Source organism: Plenodomus lingam (genome assembly GCF_022343315.1).
Source record: "Plenodomus lingam strain CAN1 chromosome Unknown contig_13, whole genome shotgun sequence".
Classification (NCBI taxonomy): Eukaryota; Fungi; Ascomycota; class Dothideomycetes; order Pleosporales; family Leptosphaeriaceae; genus Plenodomus; species Plenodomus lingam.
In genome coordinates this window covers 345,673-359,973 of record NW_027093931.1, presented here as the reverse complement: position 1 = coordinate 359,973, position 14,301 = coordinate 345,673, and the positions used below count along the sequence as shown (strand labels likewise).

The 14,301-nt window shown below is 53.2% G+C and overlaps 9 protein-coding genes across 9 annotated transcripts; 5 read left to right on the top strand and 4 right to left on the bottom strand.

Moving 5' to 3' along the window:
• Positions 1-114: 114 nt before the first annotated feature.
• Positions 115-834, bottom strand: IAQ61_001700 (uncharacterized protein; the record flags this gene model as incomplete). Its single annotated transcript, XM_066095226.1, has 1 exon — positions 115-834. The coding sequence occupies one exon, from the start codon at positions 832-834 to the stop codon at positions 115-117; it is 720 nt and encodes a 239-aa protein (XP_065954710.1).
• A 107-nt stretch (positions 835-941) lies between these two features.
• IAQ61_001699 (uncharacterized protein) lies at positions 942-1,631 on the top strand (the record flags this gene model as incomplete). The annotated part of the gene is made up of 2 exons (XM_003833519.1): positions 942-1,157; positions 1,218-1,631. The coding sequence occupies 2 exons, from the start codon at positions 942-944 to the stop codon at positions 1,629-1,631; spliced, it is 630 nt and encodes a 209-aa protein (XP_003833567.1).
• Positions 1,632-2,865: 1,234 nt separating this feature from the next.
• On the top strand, positions 2,866-4,217 carry IAQ61_001698 (Glycerol-3-phosphate dehydrogenase [NAD(+)]; the record flags this gene model as incomplete). The annotated part of the gene is made up of 2 exons (XM_003833518.2): positions 2,866-2,924; positions 3,041-4,217. 2 exons carry the CDS (start codon positions 2,866-2,868, stop codon positions 4,215-4,217), a joined length of 1,236 nt encoding a protein of 411 aa, XP_003833566.1.
• Positions 4,218-4,818: 601 nt separating this feature from the next.
• On the bottom strand, positions 4,819-7,013 carry IAQ61_001697 (uncharacterized protein; the record flags this gene model as incomplete). Its single annotated transcript, XM_003833517.2, has 4 exons — positions 4,819-5,506; positions 5,560-5,659; positions 6,138-6,900; positions 6,951-7,013. The coding sequence occupies 4 exons, from the start codon at positions 7,011-7,013 to the stop codon at positions 4,819-4,821; spliced, it is 1,614 nt and encodes a 537-aa protein (XP_003833565.2).
• Positions 7,014-7,251: 238 nt separating this feature from the next.
• Positions 7,252-8,142, top strand: IAQ61_001696 (uncharacterized protein; the record flags this gene model as incomplete). Its single annotated transcript, XM_003833515.1, has 2 exons — positions 7,252-7,477; positions 7,538-8,142. 2 exons carry the CDS (start codon positions 7,252-7,254, stop codon positions 8,140-8,142), a joined length of 831 nt encoding a protein of 276 aa, XP_003833563.1.
• Positions 8,143-8,888: 746 nt separating this feature from the next.
• Positions 8,889-9,575, top strand: IAQ61_001695 (uncharacterized protein; the record flags this gene model as incomplete). The annotated part of the gene is made up of 1 exon (XM_003833514.2): positions 8,889-9,575. The coding sequence occupies one exon, from the start codon at positions 8,889-8,891 to the stop codon at positions 9,573-9,575; it is 687 nt and encodes a 228-aa protein (XP_003833562.2).
• A 281-nt stretch (positions 9,576-9,856) lies between these two features.
• Positions 9,857-10,776, top strand: IAQ61_001694 (uncharacterized protein; the record flags this gene model as incomplete). The annotated part of the gene is made up of 4 exons (XM_003833513.1): positions 9,857-9,931; positions 10,012-10,111; positions 10,201-10,572; positions 10,661-10,776. The coding sequence occupies 4 exons, from the start codon at positions 9,857-9,859 to the stop codon at positions 10,774-10,776; spliced, it is 663 nt and encodes a 220-aa protein (XP_003833561.1).
• Positions 10,777-12,932: 2,156 nt separating this feature from the next.
• IAQ61_001693 (uncharacterized protein) lies at positions 12,933-13,370 on the bottom strand (the record flags this gene model as incomplete). Its single annotated transcript, XM_066095225.1, has 1 exon — positions 12,933-13,370. The coding sequence occupies one exon, from the start codon at positions 13,368-13,370 to the stop codon at positions 12,933-12,935; it is 438 nt and encodes a 145-aa protein (XP_065954709.1).
• Positions 13,371-13,657: 287 nt separating this feature from the next.
• On the bottom strand, positions 13,658-14,229 carry IAQ61_001692 (uncharacterized protein; the record flags this gene model as incomplete). Its single annotated transcript, XM_066095224.1, has 2 exons — positions 13,658-13,824; positions 13,965-14,229. The coding sequence occupies 2 exons, from the start codon at positions 14,227-14,229 to the stop codon at positions 13,658-13,660; spliced, it is 432 nt and encodes a 143-aa protein (XP_065954708.1).
• Between the last annotated feature and the right edge of the window lie 72 nt (positions 14,230-14,301).

Sequence of the window (14,301 nt, the reverse complement as noted above, 5' to 3'; positions counted from 1 at the left end):
AAAAAAAAAAAACAAGGACTGGCCTGCGCGCGACATGACTTGGCTGTCGCGGCCTTGGAATGCTACAGCCAACCAGCCGCACACCAGAGAATCCCTACCTACCCTCCGTAGCCTTTAGCCATGGGCCATGTACTCTCTATGCACCATCCTCCTCAAAGACTCGTCCGTTAAGAGGGCCGCTGGTCGGCTAGCGGCACGAAGAGCGGCCCGGCTAACAGCGTCGTTGCTGCACTGCGCTGCACGCTGGGCGAGATCCTGTTTTCCTGCCCATGTGCCTACTGTACCTACTCTTACCATGTACGTACTCCTACCTACTGTATGTATGCGACCCTTGGACGCGTGGCCCGGTTTGGGGACTGTTTTCTGCTGAAACATTTTCGGCGCAACTTGGAATGGGTCACATGTGTATGGGGCTAGGTATTCAAATACAGTGCAATGCAAGCCCATGGCCAGCGCCAGCAGTGTCAGAGGAGCCATGGGGGGGCTGGGGGGCGCAGGCGGAGAGTCTGATGGGTGCACAAATTGCTCATTTCCCTCCCCAGAATCTGTAAGAACGGCCCTGGCGCATTTCACTTTCCGCTGTGTCTGAGCGTATCTCGACGTCTGTTGCATTAAGCTGGATTGAGAGCAAGCGCGATTGGCGTTTGTTGTCCTAGCGGCCGTGCAGGAAACCATATATCTTTGCCCTCCCCAGCAACCACCCGCACTCCTCCCACCGCTCCACCAAACACCCAGCATAACATCACGCTGTAAGTTCCGCCCTCGCCCTCCATTCTCCACACTGCGCACGCCGCAGCTGCCATTGCGCGCCACCGCTCTCTCCACCGTCCCCATCCCTACTCTCGTACTTGTGTACGCCAGCGTACACGTTACCGATCTCCCGCTGACCACTCTCAACCTCTCTCTCGCTACATAGGCATTGATACTCTACACCATCAACCATGCTCTACTCCACCATCATGGTCGCGGCTTCGGCCTTTGTCGGCTTCGCCGCCGCCCAGAACAACAGCAACACGCCCATTCCCTGCTGCTCCCTCCCTGCCACGCAGATTCCCGAGGAGGAACGCGCGACCATGTGCAACGCCAACGAGAACACCTGCGTCGAGCTCTGCGGCGGTCTGGGCAACATCGCCAGCAATGGCAACGAGTGCGACGATGTAAGCTCGCCCTGCCCTCTGCCCCCCTTCCTCTGACCACCCTTTACTCACCAGCAGTAGGATACGCTCGAGACCAGCTGCCGGTGTGCCAACGGCACGGATATCACGGCAAACCTCGCAGACTACCAGCAGTCTGTCGCCGGTCTCATGTGCCAGAACTTCTGGTTCGATGCCTGCATCAGTGCCTCCGGAAGCGACGCTACCGCCCAGCGCAGCTGTGTGTCAACGCGCGAGGCCGAGTGCGGTAACCGGACAACCGATGGCGCAAGCTCGGGTGGCAGCAACGGCGGCGGTTCTTCGTCAGCCTCTCCTTCGGCCACGCAAAGCTCGAATGGCGGCGCCACTCCCTCGCCAAGCGGTAGTGGTGGTGCCGCGGCTACCACGACGGCTGCTGGTGGTGCTGCCAACCTCGCCGTGTACGGAACGCCTGCGCTTGCCGGTGGTCTGCTCGCCCTCTTCGGCTTCATCTTGTAAGCGGAGGATGGCCAGTGTGGAGTGTGGCAGCGGGCGGGCCGGTTCCTGTTGGACGGCCAGATGGATAGATGTGCGTCACGGATATTAGCATCGCGGCATGGCATACCTTTGAAGATTGCTTAGTCTCTTCGGCGTTTCTTTAGCATTGGTGTCGCCTTAATGCATGCCTCGATCAGCCCATTCCTGCGCAAGTATGGGGAATGAGAGAACGAGACGGAGACTTAATGCGATGTTACGATGGATACACGACTTGCAATACCCCAATACTATCACCAATTTTCCCGACGCTGTGTCCCTGATGATTTGAAACTGTGTGCCCCCTGGACTTGAACAGGAGCCTGTGGATTTCCCGGGTGCTGCGCCGCGTGCCCTTGGAACGGGTTGGCCAGGCTTGGTTGGCCATGATGAGCAACAACCAGGCTTGTATCAAGTCGTCAAGCTGTGACTTATCATAGTGTACTCTGCTGTAGTATAATCGCATGCCTTGCTTGGTACCTCGCCCAGATGTCACCCAGAGGTCCCAGTCGGGACCCATGGACTGACCAGTTTTGACTTTTGGTCACCCTCTCTCTTCCATTGGCCAATGCTAGCTGCAGCGTGGATCGACGACACGAACCCAAGGATTTGTGCAGGTCGGTCGCGCCAGCCGTCGAGGTGCATAATCGATAAGCTTCCAGGTTGCCCTTGCCAGATAAGGATCGCATTCTGAGATGGTTTCCCACAGCTACAGCTTACCTGCAGGTGCATTCTACAACCTTCCTGCCCGTCATCTTCACGCGTCCACCAAAAACTTTCCTTTCTCTCCCCCTTATATCTCCCCCCTCCCCCCCCTCTCTCTCTCGCGTGCGCGCAGTGTAAGCAATCCGTATTCCCTCTCACTCTGCATCGATCGCCTCCGACTTGGCCGTTCAAGTTCTCGGCCACACCGAGTCACAAGAAGCCGAGGCCATTCCTCATTGCACACAGATGCGTTGGTTACCATAGGTGTGCAGTCATGGGCCGCGGTGTGGCTACAGCATAAATCTAAAAAGTGAGCTAAATCAGACTCAGAAAGTGAAAGATACATAAGCTGGCGTTATCCAGACTCGCCAAATCGCTATCCAGCGTGCCTTTCCCACGGACTTGTTACGTCAAAGCTAGTCGCCGCCGCCAAACCCCACCTCTTCTGCCTCTGTCCGCTCTTCTCAACACGTACCACCCAATATCCCAAACCCGAAAGCTAACAGCAAGAACAATGGCGACGCTCAGTGCTGGGCGTAAGCACAAGGTGACCGTGGTCGGCTCAGGCAATTGGTAAGCCCGTATTCCTGATGTAGTGTCCTCCCAAGTCCAGACCATGCCCGCCCGCATCCTGGCTCTGGAGGAGTCCCGAGGCCAATTGTATGCACAGACTAATGTAATGTACGCAGGGGCACCACGATGGCCAAGCTTGTTGCGGAAAATGTCAAGGAAAACCCAGGTCTATTCGAGGAACATGTACAAATGTGGGTGTATGAGGAGGAGGTGACCATACCCAAGGAGTCGCAGCACTACAATGGCTCAGATCAGCCTCAAAAACTGTCTGAGCTCATCAACAAAGTCCACGAGAACGTCAAATACCTGCCCAACATTACACTGCCTCCCAACGTCATTGCCAATCCCGACCTCCCTGACTCCTGCAAAAACTCCACAATACTCATCTTTGTACTCCCACATCAGTTTATTGCCCGAAGCAGCCAGCAACTGGTTGGCAAGATTCTCCCATATGCACGGGCGATTTGCTGCACAAAGGGTGTGGATGTCAGCGAAAAGGGTATCCGGTTGATGTCGGAGACGATTGGCATGACTCTGAACATCTACTGTGGTGCCTTATCAGGAGCCAACATTGCTTCCGAGATTGCCCAGGAAAAGTACTCGGAGACAACGGTTGCCTATGACCCTCCGCCCATGGATTCGCGCAACCCTACACCCAGCGGTTCGCCAAACGCTTCGCAGGTTGACCTCATCAATCCTAGCAAGGTCAATCCTGGCCCAAGATCAGCGCATCTTACGCCTCTGCCAACCGAGTATCCGGCTCTCTCGCACGAGAATGTTCGCAAGCTCTTCCATCGCCCCTACTTCCACGTACATTTGGTCAATGATGTCGCCGGTGTCTCGCTGGGGGGGGCTTTGAAGAACATCATCGCCCTGGCTGCTGGTTTCGTAGATGGACTAGGATGGGGCGACAATGCCAAAGCCGCCGTCATGCGTGTTGGTATCCTGGAGATGGTCAAGTTTGGAAAAGCCTTCTTTGGCGAGAGCGCACGCACAAGCACTTTCACAGAGGAGAGCTGCGGTGTCGCAGATGTCGTTACTTCATGCATGGGTGGCCGCAACTTTCGTTGCGCCAAGATGGCTATTGAGCGAGGCAAGACCATCTACGAGATTGAGCAGTCTGAGCTCAATGGCCAGAAGCTACAAGGTACGAGCACCGCCTACGAAGTCAATGAGTTTCTGAAAGCCCAGGGCATGGAAAAGGACTTTCCCTTGTTCACGGCGGTTTACAACATTCTAGAGGGCAAGAACAAGCCAGAGGATATACCTGACCTTATTGAGAAGAAGTACTAGATTTAGGGGGTCAATATGTATCGGTGGTGATGGTGGTGTGGGAATCAATCATTACATTGGGCTTACTGAGCAATGATTGGCGATAAGGTGGAATACCCGTTTAGACAAGTACATTAACGTTCAAGTCATCACGTCACTCGCCGTCTCTTCTTATTGTTGTGATCCGAACTACAAGAGCGCTGGCGAATCGGCATCGAGGAGGTCTGGGAATCATCATCATGGGGGGTTTCACGAGACATGTACCATGCACCTAAAACGGCCAAGGGAACAAGTGAGGTAGAGATGTCTGGGCGATTTGTGTATTTTGACAGCTTCTGAGATGGCTTGCCGCGTAGCAAGAGTATATCAGGAGTGAGCGAAAAGGGGCGGATGGGGGAATGAAAGTAGCAAAGTGACCGTGATTGGGGGTGAGAAGGGAAGCGTGAAATAGTGTTTCTTGAATGCTTATTGATTGGAGACTGAAACCAGGCCAGCTGAGCTGGCTTGTGAAACGGGCAATGCCCATGATGGGGAACATTTCAGGTTATGAGAAGTTTGGTTCTGCAAAAAAGTCGTTGGGCTCGTCAAGACATTGCTCCCCGACCGGCCGCCCCCTTCTTATTTAATCCCTCTTGAGTGGTGTGTAGCTCTCTCTGATGCCCTCGCTCGTAATGGTCATCATTTGTAGACCATCACCGACCTCGATGTGCCTCTCAACTGCGCTCGTGAAGGCGTCTCGTACCAGGTCCTCGACGTGGTCCTGGGGTAGCGGCTCCGCTTGCTTTGCCTTTAGCTCGTGTCCGACTCCGCTGCCAGGCTCGTACATGTTCTTGAAGTTGACCTGGTTATCGAGGAAAGGCATGATGAGTGACGAAGCCGCACCAGCCGCTCTGCACTGCTCCCTCTCGTAGCTGCCAACCGGGTCGTACGAGTACAACGCGCCCTTGCCTTCCTCGTCCAGGCCAGCCAGGATGGCGTGCACGTAATAGGGGAAGAATCGCTTGTTGTAGAGAATGTGGCTGAGACGTTGTGCGCATGCCGACACAGACATGGGCTTTCCGTGCTGGTACTTGTACATCTTGACAATGGTGTCGAGCCGCTCCTTGAGCGCATCGCCGTCGGCTGCGAAGCCCACCACCGACAATACTATCCTGGCATCCTTGTTGTCTGACCCCTCACCACCGATCTTGAAGAGCTTCGGTGCGTACCGCGTGTTGATGTTGTAGCCCGAAGTGGAGCGTGTGTCGCCGGCGAGGATGGCAAAGTCCTGGCCCGCAATACCTAATGTGGAGCCGCCGTTGTCGGTGTAGCTTTTGCAATGTCAGCTACAACATGTCTTGTCAGAAGCTTGAGGACGGCCTACGGGTAGAAGCCATGTTGCCTCTCGCCTGATGGTACGGTTGTGGGGGTCTGCTTGAACGAATAGCCTGGGCCACCTTGCGGGGGTGCACCTGTGTAAAGCGCTGCCATGGTGTCGTTAGAAGCTCCGCAATTCAGGTTCAATGCTTGCTGAAGCGGTCGAAAGGCACAGGCAGGGAAAGGCTTTCTTCGAGGAGGTTATGAGTGAGGCAAAGCGGCTGCTGTGTTTGGCCTTGATGATGTGAAGCTCGGAGGTTACGCGGAGTACGATTGCCTGGTGGAGCATGGACCACCCACACCTCAACTTATCTTGGCATTGTCCAGGATGTGACATATTTGTAGCATGGTGCAAGTGACGTAGGGCACATTACAATGATATCGAAGAGCAGAATATGTTGCATCGAGCTGTGTATTTTGGCATGGGCGCGTCTATCAATTCAGATCATGTGTCTAGATAGCACGGCGATATTCAGCAGCGAGTAACTGCCTAAGGAGACTACCCAACAATCGCTACTTTGCCTTGGTGTCACCCCCTTCCATCTCTCGACCTGGAGCGTCTTCTCTTCGGCGACCGTGGCCTACCATTCCATCCATTTCTTACAGAAGACTCATCCCTGCCTCGGTATTCCAATTGCTTTCTTTTGCTTGTAGTCTGAGAACTCGACAGATTGGGCGCCTCCTTGTCTATACTCCCCATGACTCTCTCAGCACTACTCTGTTGTTGTGTGCCTTTCCCAGCAGGCGTACCTGTGCCACTTGACGTCCCAGACTTTGTTGCCGAGACGAATTCGACGGCGTCTCGCGGTACCCTGTTCTTGCCCTGTTCTCTGGCTTTCAAAATGCCCTTTTGTGACGCTCTCAATTCCTCTACATAAGCCCACTTAGGGAAAGCAACGGGAATCGCAACCTCATCTGATAGCGTAGTTGCATACGAGTCTTCTTCGCTGATGCTCGCAAAGTCCATCAGTCTCTGCAAGTGTCCAGGGTCTCGCAGGACTGACGAGCCCTCCAATCGCTGATTGAAGTGCTGTCCCTTCTGCTTAAGGTCTAAGAACTGCGTAAACTTCTTTGTGGCTTTGAGTGGAGGTGATCCAGGTGGTGAGGCTGGTATGTCGAACTTAGGTACGGTAGGCAATGTGAGGTTCTGGATAACGGCGCGGGTCGAGGTGTTGGAGGGAGCAGCGTGGTCTGGCCCATTGTCATCGGTAGGAGGAGGCGAGACTGTAGGACCTTGTGACGGACCGCTTATTGGAGCAGAAGCCGCTGGCACCTGTGGAATTGGTACAGGTTTGGGAGGAGTCTTTGTCGCAGGCGCATTCGCATTCGCATTGGCAATGTTGATCAACTTGATATTAGTAGCTATCAGAGTCCTTCCTACACAATTATGAGCCTCACCTCTGACTTTGAATCGGGCGCAGCCTCATCTTCATCACTACTTGGGTAGTCGATACCGAGCATTTTGGTGGCTCTTTGCTTGTAAAGGTATCTGCGACATGGTGAGAGCAATAGAGCTTGGGCCAAACATGTCTTGGCGGTGGGTGAGCTGCGCAACACCGACTGCCTGCTCCACCATCACCGCAAGCCCGACTTCACGCCTGGACGTGCCACTTCGCCCTCCCACTTCATACAGTGCTTCCATTTCCCTCTTCTCCTCCAACTGCAAGCTCCATACGCCACTAGCATCTCCACCGTTAACATGAACCACCTACCTCAGGCGTGGGGCCGCGTATGTATCTCGCCTACCTCTCACAGCAGCAAACTAAGCATAGTGCAGCCTAGAGACGATGTATACGGCGCTTATGATCCATCACACTTCAATGCTGCCGGCCCAAACCAGCATACCCAGAGCCCGATTGTGACCGGTACCTCAGTGCTTGCGGCCAAGTTCAACGATGGTGTGGTCATTGCTGCAGACAACCTGGGTATGGCGACAGATACAGACATGAACTTGCAAAGTTTCTGAGGCTAATCAAACATCTCAGCTTCATACGGATCGCTCGCCCGCTTCACCGACGTCAAACGTCTACGGAAATTCAACGATGAGGTAGTCGTAGGCTTCGGTGGCGATGTATCGGACATGCAGTACCTGGACCGCCTGCTTAACTCGCTCGACATCCGCGAGAATTACTCCTCAAGCGAGTCGCAACTCAACGCAAAGAACCTCCACACATACCTTGCCAAGGTCATGTACAACCGCCGGTCCAAGTTCGACCCTCTGTGGAATCACCTGCTCATCGTTGGTATGGACGGCGAGTCGAAGCCTTTCCTTGCCAGCGCAGATCTGCTCGGTACCACGTTCTCATCCCCCTCCCTCGCTACCGGTTTCGGAGCGCATCTCGCCCAGCCCATTTTGAGGACGATATTGCCAGACGAGGCTGCAGTTGCAAAAGTCACCAAGGAGCAAGCAGTGGAAAAGATCAAAGAGTGCATGAAGGTGCTCTTCTACAGAGATGCCAGGAGTATGGACAAGTACTCAATCGCCGTCGTTACCAAGGAGGGCGTTGAGCTTGACGAGGACGTGAAGCTGGAAAATCAGAGCTGGGCGTTCGCAGATAGGATTAGAGGGTATGGTACGCAAACGGTTTAGTTTGTAGAAGCTGGTTGGAGAGCTGTAGCTGGAGTCTGGAGAGCTGTAAATCACGATCAAGTAGGCGCCCGCAACGGCAGGAATGACGAGGCCGCTAACGATAAGACACGAATAATGTACCATTGACGGTATGAATGCCTCTGCTTTCAATTTTTTGTCCCAACACTCCATGTGCAATTTTATTCATTTACATGAGTGCATGATGCAAGCTATCGGCAAGAGAGCGAACGGACACGGGATAAGCTCCGGAGCTATGCGGGGAAAGCGCCGCTTAAAAGTTACACGTACAACCCTAAGCAGACACACTCTTGGAGCTCTTTTTTGAAACTTGCTCTCATAAACGTCAGCCAGGAAACTAATTGGTGTCCTAAGCTACACCGGATCAAATAAGAGCATTGCATATTATAGCTGCGCCACCCTTTCGCTAATCTACAGCTCCTTGCAATGGCAGCCAAAACACAATCATTGGCGAAGAGGATAGTGTTTACAGGTGGCTCAGGCGTAGCAGGCCGACATGTCATCGACAAGCTACTTTCATTCGGCCATGAGATTCTTAATGTCGACGTAACGCCGCTCAACAATTCAAAAGTGCACACGGTGAAAGCGGATCTCACAGATGGCGCTCAAGCATTCAACAGCTTGTCGTGTCACTTTGAGATCAGCGAACCGTTCAGGAAACCAGCCAAGACGCCTGATGCACTTGTGCACTTTGCTGGTAAGTCTTTTTTAAACCTGGCAAAAGCGACATGAAAGGAATTGACAACAATCAAGGGATACCCCAACCCAATCGCCTTCCGGATAACGAATGCTTCCGCATAAACACCATGGGTTCCTATAATGTCATAGAAGCAGCTTGTAAGCTCGGCATCAAGAAGATTATCCTCGCATCGAGCATCACCACCTATGGTGTAACCTACGCAAACGGCGATCTCGACTTCCCCCATTTCCCGCTTACCGAAGAAACCCCCACTACCCCCATGGACGTCTACGCCACTAGCAAGTTGTGCATGGAGCGTATCGCGGACAGTTTTGCGCGGCGGTTCCCAGGAGTCGACATCTACAGTCTACGCATCGCCGCCGTCGTACCCCCAGAGAAACACACGGAGATGATGACGCTATACGCCGAAAAACCATGGGACTGGAAGTGTCACGCGTGGAGCTACATCGACGCTAGGGATCTGGGCAATATCGTGCAGTGCTGTATCCAGAAGGATGGGCTTGGCTACCAAGTGTTTAACGCGGTCAACGATGAGATTACAAACGATGAAGAGGAGAGCACAGAGGCCTTCTTGAAGAAGAGGTGCCCGGGAGTAACGATTAAGCGGGAATTGGGCAAGAGAGAGGCGCCGATGAGTAATTTGAAGTTGAGAGATATGCTGGGGTTCCGCGAGGAATTTCCATGGCGGGCAGTAATGGCAAATAACAAATCATAGCACTATCCATCCATAGTACGGTCATGTGTTCTGCATCTCTAACCGTAAAAAGCATACACCAAAAGCATAGAAAATAGACCTGTATTCAAAAAAGTTGTATTTTCAAGTCGAAAAACTCCTGCTTGATCGACGCGGTCTCACCGGGCCTCGGCTACTCGGTAGCATACCGGTACCTAACGAGGCAGGTCAACTCTCGCACCATCACCAACCTCAAGACATGGATTCTATAAACTCCTAGACATACAGACCTACCAAAAGCCATTCCCATCCATTAAAGAGCCATGCCCGCACCAAAGATTACGCTCTATGTCGACATCATCTCGCCCTTTGCCTACATGGCCTTCTACACTCTCCGGGTAACCCAACCACATGCACCCCTGCCACCAGCGTCCCACCCTCACACAACGTACATACTAACCAACATGCGCGTACGCAGAATTCCTCTGTCTTCAAAGGGTGCGAGATTACGTATGTTCCCATCCTGCTAGGCGGATTGATGAAGCTATGCGGCAATACGCCGCCCTTGATGGTAAAAAGTACGTTCAGTTTCCTTGTCCAAATTTCCTACCCCCCCAATCCGCCATGCACGTTCTCCTAACGACAAATCGCCTCTCTTTTCCCCCAGACAAAAAACAATGGTTCAACAAGGACCGTCTGCGCTGGGCATCGCAGCTTAACGTCCCCATGTCCCAGGCCACGCCGCCAGAATTCCCCTTCAACTCAATGCACATTCAGCGCGCGTTGACGTCGCTTGCCCTCGCGCGCCCAGAGCTGCTCGAGAGCGCGGTCGCGCTGTTCTGGGAGCATACGTGGGTGTTGTGGAGGGAGCCGGATAAGGCGGAGAATATTCTTGCGTTGATGAAGACTGTGGTTGGGGGTGAAGAGGAGGCGCGGCGAATTGTAGAGGCGATGCAGAGTGAGGAAGTGAAGAGGGCGTTGGTGGCCAATACAGAGCAGGCGTTCAAGGATGGGGCGTTTGGGTTGCCGTGGTTTGTGGGTGAGTGTTCTTTTTTTTTAATTCGTTGGGGGTTTGTCTTCTTGTCGTTTTGGTTGGCTGTGGGGCGCTGACGAGAGTGATGGATTAGCTACGAATGCAAAGGGTGAGACGGAGGGGTTCTGGGGTGTTGATCATATTGGCCATTTGTGTGATCATCTGGAGCTTGAGCGTGAGGATGGTAAAGCTTGGAGGGCTTTGCTATAATCTGGGTTTTCTAGCAGTGAAAGCTTGATTCTTGTTTCATCACACTGCGCTGTCTTGTTTGTCAACTTACAAAATATGTGTTTTTGCCTATTTGTCCACTGTTATGTGTTACATTAATGAAAGAGCTGTTCAAGGTTATCCCTGTCTGCATAATAAGCAGGAGGATTAGCACAGCACTATTTGTGGGTGAAACTGCAGAAACGATATAAAGAGGTTCAAAGATGTCGAGGTTAAGTTCACCAAACTAGTCAATGCAGTGGTCCAGAGCAAGACGATGAAGAAGCAAAACGCTTGTATGCCCTCTGCTGAATTTCAGCAAATAGGCCAAGAACCATTCTCCTCTCTTCGCCAGCGTGTCAAAAGAATTACAATCTCCCAGACCAAAGAACCAGTTTGACCACCTCCTTTCATCGCCGAGTACCCGACATATTACCAAAGATTCGAGACGAACTTCTCATCACCGATGCGCAACATGCTACCCTAGCCTAGAACAATCGCGCGACCGTTTGCCGGCCTGTAGATCAAAGCAAAAGTAGAAAATATCTCAAGGACATTTGAGCACAAGGGTTATCTGAATGACGTTGCGAGACGATGCAATTGGGCACTTCGGTGTCCGCGTTGGACATTATGCCCACGATAGTTCTTACTGCTGACTGTGTCGCAATATGAGTCTGATCTATCTCTTGGCTCATCTGTACTCGATCGTCGTGGTCCCACATGCGGTTATGTTTGGTATTTGATCGGTTGATTGCGTCGCCACCACGCGTAGAGAGAGGAAGAGGAGGAAAAAAAGAGAGAGAAAGAGAGAGAGAAAGAGAGAGAGAAGAGAGAGAGAGAGAGAAGAGAGAGAGAGAGAGAGAGAGAGAGAGAGAGAGAGAGAGAGAAGTCTTACGCATCACATAGCAGTCCGACCAACCAACTATAATGCTGATTTCCTGGGCCAATCAAATTCGTACCCATCTTGCTCAGGTCTGCTGGTCGCGTTTAAGTTGCAGTATAGGACCTCGCTCTTCGGGACTGATATCGCATGCGTCATATCCCTCACCGGCTATTAATAACAACGTGTGTCGATACAGGCAGGCCATGGCAGGAATCGGCTCTGCCCCGCCATGAAGAGGGCTCCGGCAAGGCAACCTTATGTGCATACCAATATACCCGTCAGCAGAAGGATTGATAGCCGTGGAAGCGAGGCTCGAAGTGGGTTGAAGTGTTTCGAAACGGGTGTCATGGCCGTCCCATGTGCCGGGCCGCAGCTGGGGGATGAACGGATGGTCCAGGTGTAGAGTAGATTGGGGTTGGCTCAGTGAGCCTGCAAGATGCATAGTAGAGTGTAGAGGAGGGTAAATTTAGAGGTGATGATGGGGAAGATTGCGATGTGCATGGTCCCCATTCTCGCACTTGGTTGCACAAGGGCTTGAGCCTGTCTCAGCTGTGCGGCGAAGCTGGCAGGAGTGTCTTGTTCAACCGACTGGTCATGTACTCTACAATGACTGCGCCTTAGCTGCGGCGAGGGAGGGGTCCTGTGGTCCGGTTGGTTCGGCCTCTCCACTGTCACTGTACTACCCCAGGATATGGTGTGAGGAGCAGAGGGCCCCAAGAATATAACCGTACAGGAAAAACGCTGCACAGAATACTATAAGAAACGAATTTGGCTGCATGTAGTTAGAAAAAAAAAGAAAGCTGGGATAAAAGCTCTCTGATCGGAGGGGGGGGGGGAGGGTTGGAGAATCGAGATGAATTAGCGGACGTTGTGCCCAGGTGCCAGGCTTTGCATCCAGTGCATGTCTAGCGTGGTGATTGAAAGGATCCCCACTGATAGGCGCACTCTAGGTACATACAGTGTACATACAAGTACCATGCAAATGCCATGCAAGTTCTGACCATCGCCCGTCACCGCTGCGAAGCCCGTGGCATTGACCGAGCCAAGCTGAGGCCGGGAGGAAAAAAGAGTCTGACAAATTGATTTTGATTGACCGATTGCGTGACACTCGATGACTTTGTCGAGGGAGCGTGTCTGAGAAGTGGCGGACTTGGGTCGAACAGCACTCCTCTTTACCGTCTGTGTTTGTCTTGGAGTGAGAGTGGAGTGAGAGTGGAGTGGAGTGGAGTGGAGTGGTTGGTGGTTGTCTACATACGCAGGACAATGTCTCTACCAGCTAGCTAGAAGTAGCCTTGTCGTTGTTGTGACGGCAGGCGGTTGTCTTGGACTCGAGAAGGGCAGCAACCCAACCACAGCCAGGCCCGGTCCCATCCCCCCTTCCCTTGTCGGCGTTGGCGTTGGCGTGTGGCAGGTGGGGGAAGGGCGCACTGGGCGGCGCCTTCCCAGAGTCTTGGACGCTCCTTCCCGCGCTGATTGGTGGCTGCAAAGACGAGTGCGCGCTTCCCGCAGGCTTGTTGTGGCTTAGCGCTCTTCTCTCTTGCACTATATCTACTTTGGACATAGTAGGCCTGGAATGGCCATGTCGACTCCAACCACTCATCACCCATCGCGGCCATGCTGCGTTTTGCTGGCGTCTAACAGCCTCAAACAATTGGATATTGCAGGTTGCCCCCATCCGCTCCCCCCTGCTGCCCATTCTCCAAACGCCCACCATGCTGGCCAGACAGTTGAGAAAGTCCCGGTTCCCAGAGGGGCACGAAGGGCGTCGACATGGGCCCGGAGGCTACACAGCACTGGGCGATAGAGTAGAGTGGTATCGCAGTAGTGTTGTGGTGTTATACTACCTCACTCCTTCCTCGGCCGTCTGGAGGCGCAAAGTAAAAAGGAAAAGAAAACAAAAGTGTGCACACGTACAACCTCACCGACTGAACCTCTACTTTGGCCCTGGCCCTGGCCGTCCTTTCTTCTCCGCGACGCTGACGGGAGAATAGAACCAGCCTGTCAGACGCTCGTAATAGGTATACCAGGCTCCTTGCGCTGCACCCGTCTTTCATTGGCATCTGCCTCGTTTTGTAAACCGTCCTTCCATCCATCCATCCATCCATCCATCCATCCATCATCGACTTCTGCCGGGCGTCTATTTCTGGGCCAATCCACCTTAACCTCCCCTCCTTCTCCTCCCGGCCGCCATTGCAACCATCTCGTCTCTGCGCTTGGCCTATCAGACGGGGACCTGCAGTGGTGCAAGCCAGCTTCCTCTAGCCGCCACACAGTACATGGAGTACTACTAGGTAGTCGTCGTAAGTACCCGCCCGCTTCCATCTCACATCTCTCCACCCGTGTTCTCCTCTCCATCCAATCCCTGTGCTCGCCCGCCTTCGAAGCGCCCCCAGGTCATAAGCCCAGCGCTTCGCCCATGGCCTCTGTTCCTTTCTCTTTTCTCTAGCAGGTCTCATATGGTAATACGTCGTCGTGCGTCTTCTTCTCGACTTCTGCTTTCTGAACTGCCCCTTCTGCGACTTGTCTAAGCTGGACTGGATCCGAGTCGTCGTCCCTGAACCTTCAAAACCCATCTTGCACCCCTCTCCTCTTGTCGCTTGTTGCTTGATCCCCCTCTGCTCGCTTGTTCCTGGATGACAGCCTCG